The sequence below is a fragment of the Hetaerina americana genome, unplaced genomic scaffold (assembly GCF_022747635.1).
Source record: "Hetaerina americana unplaced genomic scaffold, ioHetAmer1.1.p SCAF_3, whole genome shotgun sequence".
NCBI lineage: Eukaryota > Metazoa > Arthropoda > Insecta > Odonata > Calopterygidae > Hetaerina > Hetaerina americana.
Genome location: NW_027286874.1, coordinates 89909200 through 89925637, shown reverse-complemented (window position 1 = coordinate 89925637; position 16438 = coordinate 89909200). Strand labels below are relative to the sequence as shown.

Genomic DNA, 16438 nt, shown 5'->3' with positions numbered 1-16438 from the left:
CTGCAATAAACTTCCATCCTTAAATTTCACATTAACTCTACTTCACTGGATTCCATCCAACATACATATACATTTTCCTCCCCCTACCCTGTTCACTTAACATTCTTCCTTCTATCACAATCTTCACTATTTCATTGTCAATCAAAATGCTTTGCATGCATCTTTCCTGCTTCCTTTGGATTCCCCATATTATTTTAATCTCCTTAGGAATTCTTTCAACAATAATAATGATAAGAAAATGAATGATTGAATGCATCATGGTAAATTACAGAGGAATTTTTAATTCCTTGATACAAGTCTATTATAACAAAAGCACAGTTAAAACTTGAGCACACTGTTGCTTCTTTTGTCATTTAAAAAGTTTTTTCTTACATGTTAAAATATTAACATTACAGCAAAATTGACTGATACAGTACCACGTAGTTTCTAATGGTAGCTTCAGGCATAAAGTGAGTGTATCCTGAAGCAATTAATTTAAACTTCAATGGGTATATAAAATATAAAACATATGGCAACATGCAGCCTCAAAGATTAATTACATGGAAATATGAAAAATTCCCAAGTTTACATTTAACTGACATTCACCACAAAATGAACCTGAGCAACAGCTCAATTCATGACCGATTTAAACTATTAACACTTCAGTGATTATTGGCAGTGTTGATGTTGTGACCAAATTTGATAAAAAGAACCTGATATAAAACTTATTTACACAATGTCATGACAACTGAAAGCCAACCATATAATGTTGCACAGTCAAAAATAATTCCACCAAAAGTTTAACATAAACAGTACACTGAGTCAATATTTTGATATGGTTGAACTGCTCCATAATTGGAATATATAATTTCAGTTTTTTCACAAATAGAATTTTTATTTTAACCAGTTGCAGTGCATCAAATTATAAAGTAAAGTTTTGGTATGAAGGCCACACACACATGTTAAACATACAAAAATGGTTAGGGAAGGAACCAATTACAAAATGCAGGGGGAGGTTCAGGGAGGATTAAGGCAGTGGTAATCAATGCACTTACAGCTAGAAAAAACAAATATAAGACGTGGTGGAATAGGTACATCAACCAAAAAAACAATGAGAAGGGGGAGGGTTAATAAACAAATTGAACAACCAAACAAACATGAACAAATTGTTTGTTTAACAACCCTGCCAACTCCACATTCCAACCCATTCCCCCCATTGCTTTGAAATGTCCACAGTGTTGTTGATCTATCCACCCATCCCTCTCAAAGCCATTTTAGGATAGGCCCCTTCCCTCCTCCTATCCACTTCTTTGAATACATAACATGACCTCAGTACTTAATCTTCAATTGCTATTCAAGTAATGCGTTATGAACATAGGAAATGGAAACTTAATTAATGGAAAACTACAGCTGTTAATTCTTATTAATGTTTCAACTGTTGAACACAACTGATAATGGATCGGTGCTCAAAGATAAAGAAAACAATAACAGAATGGGAAAATAAAAGGAATATTAAATATAAATTCTGCTACTGGCTCATAACATGCAATGCTTGAATAAGACAATAAACATTATTTAACGTTTAAATTTCTCAAATAAAGAACACACAGAAAGGTCATAAGTATGCTCTGGTCACTTCAGTTCTTCATATTTTTAATCACCTTGGTAAGTTTTATTATTATAAAACATTGAAAATGCGCATATAAAAACCTTTTTTCAAAACCAAACAGCTGCACCTTCCCGAATTAAAAAAATTGCCTGCTTTTATTTACATAAAAGCTGCTAATTATCTTTTGAGAAAGAGCTCGAGGAAATTGCACTCTTCCGCCATGAATTTACAGACCTTATTTACTACTATGTTCATTCATTGTTTTTCACATTGATAATTAAATTTTCACACACAATTAATGACACATCAAAACACTGTACAAGCAACAATTGACAGCACAGAGCAGAATTTTATTGATATTTATCATTGGATAAAACCATCCAGTCTTTCATTGAATGTAAACTGAATTCAATCAGTACCGCAAACAATTTCCTTGTTTAAAAATATAATGATAGTGTAATATGTGAAAGGCCACATTTCCTTCTAAGCAAACAGACAAAGTGGACGAGTAAAAATAAAATAGTTAACCAAGCACATTAGCCATCAACTAGACACACGTTGAATGGATAAGAAAACACACAATTCAATAAAACTTAAAAACTGAATTGAGAAGCAAAAGGTAGACTCAGCATACACAGCATTGCAAGAGTGAGAGTACGCAAGTGAATCTAGCCTGTGACCTCATGGAGATATTTCTCACATTATTAAATTCTATAACTTTGCACCAATTAGCATATATTAAATGCCATCTGGTTCAGCAAAAACCAGCAATAAGCATGTACAAAAATTCTTCGATAATAATTATATGAAAATATTGCTTAATTGATAACAATTATATTTTAAATGGCTAATCATTTGGCACAATAACATAGACCATTTCATGCAGTTAATCACACAAATTAAAATACATTTGCTTTGGTGTTAAACAATATTCACAGATGAATATTTTGATAAAATGCTCCACATTGCATTGGCAAGATTCAACATTAACTATTTTGGAATTATTGGACTTGAAAAAATGTTACTGATGGACCAAGTATCACTCTACAAGCACCTTCCAACCTGTTTCGCCAAAACAAAGACCAAAGAAAATACGAAAGTGTTCACTTTCACAGGCGGCACCTTCCACTTTCCAATCATACGTAACTGTCTTGTTATTGCTATCTATATTCACCCTTATGCGATCTTCTCGTATGCGCTCACAAGAAAAAGCTACTTTAGAGCCCTTGATTAACGGAGGTAGTCTTGTTGTCTTCTCAGCACCATCCACAAAAACACATCCTATAAACAAAAGATACAGTAAAAGAGTTAAGCATTAACAAATAATATAATACATATAACTGATTCCTCCAAATTTTAATGAAAATGTTTTCTCTATATTCAAATTTTAAATTCTATTAATTAATGCATGATCATAATGAATCCATCAGACCCAAGCATAAAATCAGACTGAAAAAAGAGAAATGAAAACATACTGAAATTTGGTCAAATGCACAGCTTAAGGTAATATTTGTGCACTGTGGATGGGTAGAAGATAGGGAGATAAAATTTTAGTCTTGTCTGGTCAAAGATTTATCAATTCCATTACATAGATGAGAGACAAACTTTTTGGAAAAATATTATAGAATTTGTAATAATCCACCACGTACATTAATTTGAAACTTTATTTTAGTCTTAACCTGACATTTTTTTCAGTATGAAACAACAGCAAATTAAGTATTCCACAAAGCAAGTTCTGATCTCACAAAATTGATCATTAATTTATATTGAAATCATGTTTGAATAAGGTCACGTGAAATGCTTTAGCTTTCCTATCAGTCATTAAGGACAAAATCTAAAGATTTAAAAACCCCAAAATCCAAAAAGTCCTACCATTAAACAGTAATTGCAATTTCTCTTTTATGCCGGTAGAGATTAAATTATTTCTATCTATAAGGTAAAAGCATTTTCAAATAAAATATAAGAGAAGTTATGAGATTTAATGGCGTAATGACTGTTAAAGTAAATTGATATCATAAGAGTTTCACTGGCTACTGATTATAACATTTCCATGATTTTATCCTTAGTGTAATGAGAATGTATGTTCTGATAACCTCAAAGGCTGTGCTGGCATCAGCAATGATATTCCCCTGGTGGGGACATCAATGGCAAATAGGTTGAAGGGTAGCAACCAGACAAGAGTCAGTCCACATAGTGATGCCTGTTCCTCACTGAGGCAGCTACAAAAGATGTCTGACCCCAGTGGGGTGATCATTGAGTGATGTTGTCACATTAAAAACACTATTCAGGAAAGTGATGGAAAACTGCCTTGATTATGTATACCACGAAATGATGATGGACACGGAGGATAAGAGAATGAGTCCAGGCTATTAAATAACTCTGCCCATAGGTGGATGACATACTGCACAGTCCAATAAATACACAAATTTAAGCCACAAAAATTTTGTTTTGCAAAATTTAGTCTACATCAATTTTGTCCCATTCAAAGTACTCTCCATTCGTTGCTATGAACTTATTCCATCTTCTTTCCCACTGTTTAAATCAGCCTTGGAAGTCCTCAGCATTTAGGCTTTTTAGTTTATCGTCGTTTCTAGCTTTATTGTGTCCACATCTTCCCAGTGATGTTCCCTCATCACATTTTTGCATTTTGGGAATAGGAAAAAGTCACAGGTGGCGAGGTCTGGCAAATAAGGAGGATATTCAAGAATGGCGATTGAATGTGTTGCCAGAAACTGGCAAACAATCAATTCTGAATGTGCAGGTGCATGGTCATGGAGAAGGATCCATCCATCATGCTCGGTTAAAATAGTGTGCACTGTTGATTTTCCTCAATTCAGTTCATCAGCTATCATTTGAACAGTTTTTTGACGATCGGTAAGGATAAGGGACCGCACACAATCAATGTTGTCGTCAACACAGGTGGTTGAAGGTCGTCCCGGCTTTGCATCATCCGTGGCGTCTTGTCAGCCATCTTTAAAATACTTAATCCACTTGAAAATGGACATTTTCTTCAGAGCATTATCACCATAAACAGCTGTCAACATTTCAGGAATTTCTTGATAACTTTTACTGCACTTCACCATAAAATATTATGCTAATTCGTGGCTCCATGATTTCGTCAATTTCCATTTTTGACAAACAGTAAAAACAAAGACAACAGAAACTAACACAACTGACACCACACGCATAGCTGCATGATCCGCCAAGCACAGACGGCCCATTGGGTCTCAGGCAACTAGTGCCGCTAGTGGGCGGGGCTATAGTCCGCATTATGGCCACCAGATTGCACCAGCTTGTGTATTTTTTGGCCAGAACACGTACTCAGTAGCAGAAAAGAATACAGATTTGGAATGCTAGGATAATTTTGAGAACAGGGAAGTTGGATAAAATCAAGCATGACAGGAGTAAGTAAGGGCTGTTCAAGGTGAGATGAAAAGATAACTGGAATTACTGAGGATAGAGTAATGAGTAATTTACAGTAGTGGGGAAGAGAGCCAGCAATGGGTGAGAGGCATTGAACCACCAGGATTGAACTCAGGTCCTCTGGTCAGCAGCAAAGCACTTAAGTCTCTATACTATGGCATACCCTATTTTTTTGGCATTAAAGGTAAAAACGACTGTTTACCTAGTGTGTTTAGGAATAGAGCTCCAACCTGGAGGAGGCTATCTCCATCAAATCTGTTATTCACAAGACCCAATCCCTCATCACTGCATCCTACTCCAGCTTCTAATATCTGTAAAATAAGGACATAGCTAAAAAGAAATGCTTCAGGCTTGATATGAATAATTAATTAAAAATTGGCAATATTTTCCACAAAATAAAATGTATACTGGACTCCGAGTGATGAATGTTACCTGATGATGATATAAGTTACATTGAAATCTGTTGCATTAATAAATTTTATTACGTTGAAAATATTCCCAATTTTTAATTTAGGACATAGATGATAAAAAGTATAAGTAATGATCAATCATTTGCTACAAATGCATAGGATTAATTACAATCACCTACGCCATAGCATGTTAACACAATCACCTATGTCATGCTTTAAGTAGCACTTCTCTTCAAAAATTTCAAATACTGACTGAAATGAATGTTTGCATGCATTTACATACAGTGAAAGTCTGCTACAATCAGACTGGATTACGTCAAGAATCTCTTCACAATGAGTGACTCTTGGACCATTTTTAATTTCATGATGAAAGAATGTCAGTGATGGTGTGATTATTACGTTTGTTGCCATAATTAGAAACCCATAAAAATATTGAATAGCTGGCCCTTAAATTTTAAGATCAAATATTAGTCAGTATATGGATTAATATTTTTGCAAGAACCACCATGAATTGCACCTAGAGGAGGCATGTAATTTCCACAGCCATAATCAACTCCTTGCAATGAAAACCACTCATTAAAAAATAACACTGTTCTGCAGCTAATAATTTTCAGCTGAGAAAACAAAGGAAATATGTGACTGCCATAACATTTGACTTCAGAAATCTAATTTGTACCCAATCAATTGTGAACAAGGCCAAACAAGGTCCAAAAGGAAATTTTACAATTATGTTATAGTTGTAGTCTAGTACGTGTAAATCTCAAGAAAATGAATAATTACATTTTGAATATGAATGGAATGGAAAAAAGGAATCTGTAATACATAACTAGGAACACAGTTTTTTACATGATATTGATGAATGGCAAAAGTCTTTTTAAATTGTAACTTCTCCGAGCATAGTTCTCAAAAAACTTGATTAACATTTACTTCAATAGCATATTCATTAGCTACAACTAATTAAGTGAGCCAAAATACAATATACACTTAAAGACTTCAAAGTTAGGGATGAAATATAGCAATACAATAAAAATTGGTCTTTCTCCAAGAGGATGGTTAGAGATGAAGAGAATGAGATTTTATCAGTTCGTTCTGGATTCAGAAAGTAACTTGCACGGATCCAATTGTATTGACTTATGTGAAGACAGTTTAAACCATTAAAGATACATACATTTGAGGTGTATGTTATTCAGGGTTAATAAAGCAAGGTTTCAGAGTTAATTTATGCCTTTTCAGCTCTCATTATATCCAACTTCTGCTATATATTCTTTTTGTGTCACACCTTCACTCAAATCATCTCAAATCTAACGCATAATAAATATAAGTGCAATTCAGACAAAATAATGCCACTTATTTCAAATCCATATTTCAGGAAGAATTCTATCTTTGCTAATTTTAATGGTGTTAAACTGTGTGAACCTAACACATTGTGAACCAACATATGAACCTAACATACCGTGAACTCAATTGAGTGGCCTGAACCAAATTGTGCAGAGCTGGAAAAGAGAATTGATGGATCCGATGTTATTTTGGTTGCAATTTTATTTTCATTGGTCACCAAATAATTTGGATTCTTCTGCTCCCAACCTGAAAATGAAAATAATAAGGAGTTTTGAAAATAGTTGTGATTGGTGAAATGCTACACTCATACAGGTATTATTGACACATGATTTACAGCTAATTGGCAGTTCAATAATTTAATACTGATCATACAGATTACAAAATTATTTGAACATTTTAACAAAATCATCCCTGCAACATTGATAGGAACGTGTGTAACAGAATCTTTCTTTCTATGTTTTGTATATTAAATGATTTTCAATAATCAAATAATGAATTAATCGAATCAGCAATTTTTTTTCCATTGAATAGCATTCATATCTTCTATACACAAAGATAATAACTGACCAATTTTGGCAACATGACATTAAAGGAATTGCTTATCATTTATAATGAATTCTCTTTAATAAATACATGACTATGGAGTCCTATGGTATTTAACTCAAATTTATGGACTTGAAGCTCTGAACTTTATTTGAAATAACCAATTTCATCGAACATTTGACATCATCAGGTGTCCCACCTGATGATGCAAACTTTTTGACAAAACCTGTAATTTTAAATAAAATTCAGTGGAATTTAAATTTTTATTTATCATAATTCACCAAGCTATTATTAAAAATGGAAAATTAAAATGTATAAATATTCCTGCCTATGTATTCTCAGGGATGGACATCACCCAACACTTCCTGTTAGTTCTATGATCCGAAGTAAAACATCTCTTGCCAAAATATTATCCCTGTATATTTTCCTATTACCAACTATTACATATAGATGCTTTTGCTGGTTATATTTTTATATGATGATACTAAATAATATCAGCTTAAGTGAAACAAAAACAGTAAATACTGGTTCTAATGGGCGTTTTTCAGAGATTAAGCCTCACAAGTAAGTTTTACAGTTTAGGTCACTCATGGAATGAGGGAACAGTCATATAACCTTTCGATTGTAATTTGTGCTATTATTCTTCATAATTGCTTGTTGATAATGTCAGTTACATTTATAATATCTTTTGCATAAACTATTGGAACTTTTATTCATAGTTTTTAAAAATCATGATTCCCGCAGCCCATGTGCACATTCAGGGGCTGGAAGTGAAATAGAACTTTACAATTTAAAAAGTTGCTGTAAAAATACTAATGTAATTACTTCTCCTAAATTCCAAATTCCATTTTGAAGTTTTCCCTTTGACTTGTATTCATACCATCACGTACTGAAGTAATTCCCAGCATTTGCCCACCAATTAAGAGGAGAATAAAAGATTTTGTAAATTATTAAAATCCAATATTCACAAGAAAAACTCACAAATATTTGTAGCCTATATAATGGTTAGCATGAAACAAAATATTCTTGTTGAATAACTCAATATTTTATAGTAAAATGTTGCAATAAAGAGCCATTAAATATTCCTTTGTTTGACGTGATTTTCCCTCAATCAGCAGCACTTACATCCAGGAACCACTAGTAGAAAAATATATCTGGATCAAGTTTAAGCCCAACTACAACAACGTTCATGGGATTACATTAGGTCCAGGTATCAGAGTTTTTTCTGGCAAGCAGTGGGCAAACACAACTTACAAAAATGGTTTTGATTAGTGACAGCAACCCGTGGCAAACTCCAAGCACTCCATTCGGTATCACCTTCTACCCGACAGCACACTCTAAATGTGTACTGTTCACCAGGCTTGAGGTCACGGACCAAGTGTTCTGTCTCAGGGCCCCTGTACATGTCATGAAAGTTCCCTTCAAGGAAACGGGAGTTGGTAGACAATCGAGTGGGCGTCCCTTTCCCTTTACTGGGGCCCTCAACCTCCTCCACATCCCCTCCTCCCTCAACAGCAGTAGCAAGGCCACTTTCACTCAAATCTCCATGGGCACACTGCAAACGAAAAGAGAGGACATCCACTGTGCGCTCAAGGTCCACCTGTGAACAAAAAGAGTACAATTTTTAAGAACAAAATTTACTGCAGAAAAACTACTTAAATAACATACTCTCCTGAAACCCTCTTTCTCTTCAACTCCTCCCAAGCCCCCTCCACACAAATCTCCTCCCGCCAAATAAAAGTCGTTTTTATGAATTTCAGAGGAACTTACAAAATGTTACTTTCCAATTTCATCATGAAGTTTCATCGAGTTTGGCCAAGTACCATAAATTCAAATAAAAGACGCTGACCGATTGTATGGGCACACCAGATCAGCCAGCCTGCTTAAACCTTGCCCTTGCTTCTGAACAATTTTACTTTTCATTCCTACCGTTATATTTATTCTATTAGAGCAATTTTTTACTGGATTTTTCTTCAGGGACATTTTTGCAAAGGTTATTAAACTCGGCTTAACAAATCACAAATAATTTCTGAGCACAAGGTTAGAAAAAGGTGTAATCATTAGTGACACCAAGATGCTAGCAAATGAGTGGTACACAAACCGAATCACCAGGCACGCAACACCTCCAGCAATCTACCTCCCCTTGTCACTCTACGAAAAGTCGCTCATTAAGCGACCCATTATGAAATACAATTTTACTCATTATGCAAATTACTTGTTCCACTATATCTACAAAACATCTACTATTTCTCTATGAAAAAACACAGCATGTCTCTCACCATGTTTCATATGCACTGCAACTCATTAAAAATATGTATGCACCATTTGAATATTGTGTACACTTACTGAACATTTTTTACAATTTACCAAGTAGTTCTGCCATCAGAACTACTTGGTAATTCTAAGTTCTAATGGCAGAACTTCCCTCTCCTTTACATGGAGAGGGAATTCAGCGTATAGAGCCAATGGGAAAGAGATCTGCCAGATAAATATAACTGCATTTTTCTACCTCGGATACATAACCAAACAACTGTTTAGAATAAAAAAAGAGGCTTAACATAAAAAAATACCAATTATAAAAGTTATTTGTCAGCATGCTTATGTTAAGCATCTTTTTATTTGAGAACATTTTAGGTAGAATGGAGTTTCATAAATTCATTTTGAATTCATAAATATCTTGTGACCATTGAGACTCAACTGCGAATGATGAAAAATAGATGGGCAGGACAAGTTTTTTTTACTATCTCACAAACATTCAGATAATACATTTTAATATGCTCCCCAAAATTAACACATTAAGTGTTTTCTTAATTATGTATATCAAGTATTGTAGCCACTAAAATATGATCACAGGCTATTTTTCAAAGATTTCAACACTATTTTCACAATTATTGAGGATTTTACACATTAGGCTTAAAAAACACCTTAATCAACAATGTAACCATAGATCTCAACAGCCATAGTTCCCAATAACTGAAAAACTGAGATAGTTTAAACTGAGAATGGCTTAATTCAATTTCCTGGTAAATGATAAACAATTGCTACAATTATATTTAACTGAAGTAATTTAGTTCAATTAAACATTCAATTTAATGAAAGTAATATTTGCATTTCACCACAGCTCATGCCTTTATCACATAAATTACTATACATATGTGATGGCATATATCACACATTTTTTAAATAATGACTCAAAAAATTGCTCCCAGGTCTTATACATGAAGGTAAGATCTTCAGAAGGTTAATGTTATCACTCATACTCACTAATTTAGGCTAATTTAACCCCAGATTATTATTATTACCAAAACCAGGGTCTGTAATAAGGTAAGGTGAAGTTTTTCTCAGTAAAAACCTTGCTCTCCTGGATTTGCCCTTCTGAATTAATGGTTCATCTTATATGCCATCAAACCAAATATGGTCGCTTTTAAAAGTAATTCAAAATCTGCGCACAATTATCACCAAATATACCATTTTTTTCTCCTTCACAGTTATTTAATTTTACAGACTTACAGTGGCATAATTTCTATAAAGACTTCTTTGTAACCTGATTACAAAATTCATTTGAGAGTCTTAAAATTTAAGTGTAGAGAAGGATCTTACCTCTTCCCAGTGAACTAGAAGAGCACCAGGCTTTTCTTCTAGCTGTGTAAGTTGCACAGGTCCCATTCTAGAAACACGTCCAGCAGATACCACCACCTTAAGAAGCTCAGGAAGTACTTCTCCAACACGTAGCTCAAATGAAATCCGAGGAACTTCTTCAAGTTTTGGAACAGCAGGCAAGCTATGTATTGAGGAACATATTTAATTATCAGTTAAGAAGAGCAATCACTTTTCCCTCAACATTATAACCAGTGTGAAACTAGAAATATTATATTCTTCGAAAGATATATCTTTTCAAAGTGAAGTCTTTCAGTGTTAGCAAAAGCCATATATATTCTCGTGCTTATTGGAGACAACAATTGGGAGTAATGTGATAAAACTAAACTAAATGTATGTTGAAATCTAATACTTCCCATAATAATAAAATTAATAATCGTACACAGGAAAACTTCTCATGATCTATGAAAGTGAGAAATTAACAACAAAAGGATGCAGCAGGAAAACTTATTCAAAATGTTATCATGTAGGTAGTAATAATGTTGATGAATGAAGGAAATATAGTGACTTGAGTTTTCCATAGGGAGGTTTCCGGTTCATTCATTGGACCAAGTGCATGAACTATTGTTATTTTCAGTGTCAACTCACTCATATGTTGCAAACAACCAGAAACATCAATATTATGCCAGGTTTTCACCAGTTAATAACAATGTCAGGATTAAGATAGCAGCTAAATCATAGGAATGAAAATTTTATTTCATTTAAGTATTTTGAAAATGCAGTGAAAGTAAAATTATTAACACCCTTAACTCGCATTCCATTTAAAGTAAGTTAGTGTGGTCATCCATGTCGAATGAACCAAACTAACAAACTTCACCACGACCAATCTTAATAGAAATCATGAATTTTGATAATATTTATGCAAAGCTCCATAAATGACTTATTTCCATGCATCATTTTCGAGCTATAGCTGTAAAAAAAAAGACCAGTAGGATAAATTATTTTACTTTCGATTGGGACCTTCATGAAGCTAACTCTAAAAATGGGCTCTTATGTAATATTTGGAATTGCACAATTTTACACTTTTTAAATAACGTTCATAAAACAAATCTATTTTTAAGAACTTTCAGAAAGCATCTTTTTTAAATCTAAAAAAATTAATTTTTCCCTTTTTCTATAAATCTTGAATGCTGCAAAATGGGACTAAAAAATATGATGCTAAAGTGAGAAGGGCAAAAAATAGAATACATTTTCCAATTAAAATTACACTGCAGGTGCATGGCAAAAAACAGTTACAGATGTATACGAAGAAATGTGTGATAGTAATGTGAAAATGTAATGCATGAAGTATACTAACATGGTAAATGTCAAAACCACCCAAAAACATGTTTTGAAAAATAGACTGGAAGAATGTTTCAAGTAAATAAATGCTGTGAATGTAGCATCCAAATTGTGAGTTGTAATTTATAAGAACCATTTTTAGAATGTCACTAAACACTGAAGAAATATATATAATTATCTAGAATCCATTCTAAAACTTCAACATTTTTTCTGCAAAGAGCAATCATACTGTATTCTTAAGGAGGAACTAAATTAAATCAGAGAACTATGTACCTTCAATGAGAACTACTTCCATTCTGCAAGGTGGTATATTACAGGACAGGTATATCCTTAGTATAATGCACAAAAAAATTCACTGCCTACTCAAGGAGTGACATAAGCAGTGAGTTGCGGCACACCAGTTTTATAATTATTTCCATTTATCCTATTCATGACACTGCTATGTCCACTTTCAACGTGTACTTACTGAAGGACTTCATCAGGGTGCACTTGATTCAACTACATCAAAGTCATACTACTTTTCCAATATCTACATAGCACAATCCAATAACAGACAATTTTATCAAACTGTATTTACCGAAGAAGACTGGTTTGTCAGTAGAGTGGCACTTTTGCAGCCTCCCATGAGAAAAGTTCACTCAATAATGGGATTGATAACACAGTGAAGAGACTAGCTTTAAGAGAAAGCCTTCACCTTGTTAATAATGAGCAAATCATGAAACCAAGACACTTTTAAATGGAGTCAAGTCAACATCAGTTTTCATTCACATTGTGTACAGCACAAAGAAGCAGAAATAATTTGAAAAGGACTGAAATGCCAAGAATATTGAGGAGGGCTTAAAACTACATTCCTTCATCAGTGTAAGTAAAATCACTCACTAGACCAGATTTCTTCTCAATATCTTCATGTGAGGTTGACAAGATGTGATAGCAAGATGATGAACTAGACTTCACTGAAATTATGATGAAATTACGATATGGTGACTTTTAGTGGCTGGTATGTGCTTGTCATTGATTTGAAAATGATAAGGAAATAAAACTGAATTTCCTTCTCCCCATGGTCAAAGTCAACCATACACTCTGTATCACCTCACATTCTTTTTAGGCAGTAGGTTGATATCCACAAGAGAGAGGCCTAATGGACAACTACAAAAAATTAACACATTGGGCGTTCGCGTAAATAATGGCATCCTAAATTCATCTATTCCACATTCAATTTCTCTAATCCCACTGACATGATCCTGCCTACCAATGGGGCCAACAACACACCCCCAACATCATTGCTTAAGAGGCATCCTTCATATTTATGCAAGAGATTTAATCTGTAATTTAACCTTTGCTCTGTGAATGATTCCCAGCCTAGCTCCTCTAATAATGTTGATATGTTACTCAGTTTAGCCTAACAATATTTCACAAATCTAGCTCATCTACCCTGCACATGATCCAATTTGGCAATCAATCCAACTTCATGAGGATCCCATATACTAGCACCACATTCTAAATGAGGACTAACCAGTGAAAGATAACATTTCCCTTCAAACTTTTCATCACTTTCACCCAGCACTCCTCCAATAAATTCCAATCCTTCATTAGCCTGTCAACACACTCCCCGCATATGCCCCACCCAGGAGAGTTTGTGAGTAATGGAACGGTATGATAATACATTGGATATCTTTAATATCTATTGTGATTATAATTGGTATTCCATCATTTAAGGTAGGCTTCGGATGGACACAGCCAATACAAATATACAACAATACATTTACCTGCCTCTTTTGACAAAAAACACGACCAGACATCTGATACTATAGTAATAATTCCCCCTTCCCTTCATACTGACCAACATGCATAACCCTATTTCTTCCCCTTCCTCAAACACCTAATTTTCTCCCCTCTATCATAGCTATCAACATCACATTGCCAATCAAAATGCCCAGCACCAATCTTTTTGCCTCCTCAGGGTTTCTACCAACAAATCCTCTCTCCTCCCATGTCATGCTTGGAATTTCCTAGCTTGTTTTCTTTTCTGCCCATTTCACCTTTTCCATCACTCTGCACACCCACATTTCGGAGGCATCCAATGTATGCCTACCATTCTTGTTGGACATGTTTCCACACTGTAAAAAACTAAACTCCATATCAAGGTTTTGAAGAGCCTTATCTTAACATCCTTACTCATTCAAGTATCAATTTGCCTTCTCTTCATCCACTTATTAGTGGCCCCTTTCAATATGCGCTTAATCAAACTCACTATTCTGTACTCCTCATGTACGGCAGCCTAGTTTTTGGGTTGAGAACTAAAACTGTTATGAAGAAATCACCAGGCCAAATTCCTCCCTCACAAATGCCAATAATTAGTCCGTGGTTTATTATTATCCCATTTCCAAAATTCTGCCTTAAAGAGGGTCCAAATTGAAATCATTCTGCTAGTAATTTTTTGACAATTTCAATAGCTGCAGCTAAAAAAAGGAGCATGAGAAATATGAACAAGGATTAGAATCCCTACACATATGTACGAACAAAATTCTTAGTTTCGTGCAGCTTGGAGTTGGTGAACTAGGCACGTGTTTTCCTGGCTGTCTAATAAGAATGACGCAGCGTCGAATATCAAATGTGATTAAGTCATATCGAGCACTACCAATTGCTCCACGGGGTCGGTTTTTTAATCAAACATACAAAGGGATAATGCGAACGTTGGTTCAAGCACCAAAAAATGGCACAAGAAACAATTATTCAAAGGCATGAACACTTGGATCAATTAAAATCGATCAACTTACTTTCCAAGATCAGAAGCTTGTTCACAGAACGATATGCAATGGTTGGCGTCGGGGTTATTTTCTGCTGTACCAAGAAGACCCTTTCCTTCCAAAATATAATCCTGGGTTTCTTCAAGTTTCTGACACACAATTTCTCGGCAGGCCTTCAGGGGCGCCAATCCTTCTCTTTTAATACTTAACACTTCGGCCTTTAAGGAAGTTCTTCGTTTTTCCAAAGAATCTGTTAGCTTTGATATAATTTCACTGAAGGTTGTATCAATATCTCCCAGAGTCATCGACGCACTACAATCAACCTTGAAGTGGACAAAAGAAATATAATTAGTGTTTCCGTCACACAAAATATCTAGATGTAGACGACCATTACAAGAACAAATTACAGAGGAATACTTGCAATTCGAAATGCCAAAAAAAACTTTGAACAAAGCACGTGAAGAGCACTAGATAATTTAACACAAACCTGCAGCTCCGCTTCATCAAGAGACTTTACCAGCTCTTCCAACTTTTTCGCATACTCTTTGGCGGTATCTATTGTATCAACGATTGTTTTTGTACTCACTCTCTCCATCATAACATCATTGAATATTTTACCATTTAGTGGCTACACACACTACTGAAAACCAACCAAATTGAATGTTGTAACATGCTCTACTAGTTATGCCATGAAAACAATTGTTTAAGCAAAAGAAAAAAAAGTACTACAGGATAACTTAAGCAACTCAACACACCCACTATAATTATTCATTACTATAACGATGACAAACATACTTACTCAGTACGACGCCCTATTCATGAAATATAATTATTATGGTTCTCTCAAGCACTAAAACTGTACAATAACTAACATAAACATTTAAACAAATTTATTCTTCCACTTGTAAATACAAACATTGTTTACAATAGGCGGCAAGAAAATACACATAATGACTTCACTCAGCTTTTCTTCGCTGTTTCTCTTGTGCTAATAAAAGATGGCAGTATGAGTAGCATTAGCGTCCGCCCGCCGAAGCATTCAACATTATACAAAACTCAAAAAAATTCTTTTCGACTAAAATAATAACTTAATTAAAACATAAAAAAACTAAAATTTGTGTTCTTCCATAAATGCATAAAAATCACATTGCTTTCTCTTCTTTCTGAATGTATTTTTGAGACCTATCACACATCAAAAAGTGTTGTTAAACCTGATGCCGACCGTACTTTTCCGATAACTCGCACAATAGTTTGGTAAAAATTAGGGTATTCATATTTTTGGCCATTTGATACAGTACAAACCAGTCACCATAGTTAAAAACACTTAAAACAGCCTTAACTCTGCATTTACTAAGAGAACGAGTGCAAGATCGAAGCAAAGTAACACGCAAATGGCGATTGCAGAAACAGGCTAGGCGATACAACAACGTGACCCCTGACAAGACTGATAG

General features: G+C 34.4%; 1 protein-coding gene across 2 annotated transcripts; it reads right to left on the bottom strand.

The window, feature by feature from the left end:
* Positions 1–302: 302 nt before the first annotated feature.
* On the bottom strand, positions 303–15915 carry LOC139690268 (cytokine receptor-like factor 3). Of its 2 annotated transcripts, XM_071587615.1 has the most exons (8): positions 15787–15915; positions 15475–15627; positions 15018–15310; positions 10903–11083; positions 8557–8902; positions 6875–7005; positions 5214–5322; positions 303–2869 (listed from the first exon to the last, which is right to left on the bottom strand). In XM_071587615.1, exons 2-8 carry the CDS (start codon positions 15583–15585, stop codon positions 2628–2630), a joined length of 1413 nt encoding a protein of 470 aa, XP_071443716.1. In that variant the 5' UTR covers positions 15586–15627; positions 15787–15915; the 3' UTR covers positions 303–2627. The 2 variants fall into 2 exon arrangements, with proteins under 2 accessions (XP_071443716.1, XP_071443717.1); XM_071587616.1 differs by lacking the exon at positions 15475–15627.
* Between the last annotated feature and the right edge of the window lie 523 nt (positions 15916–16438).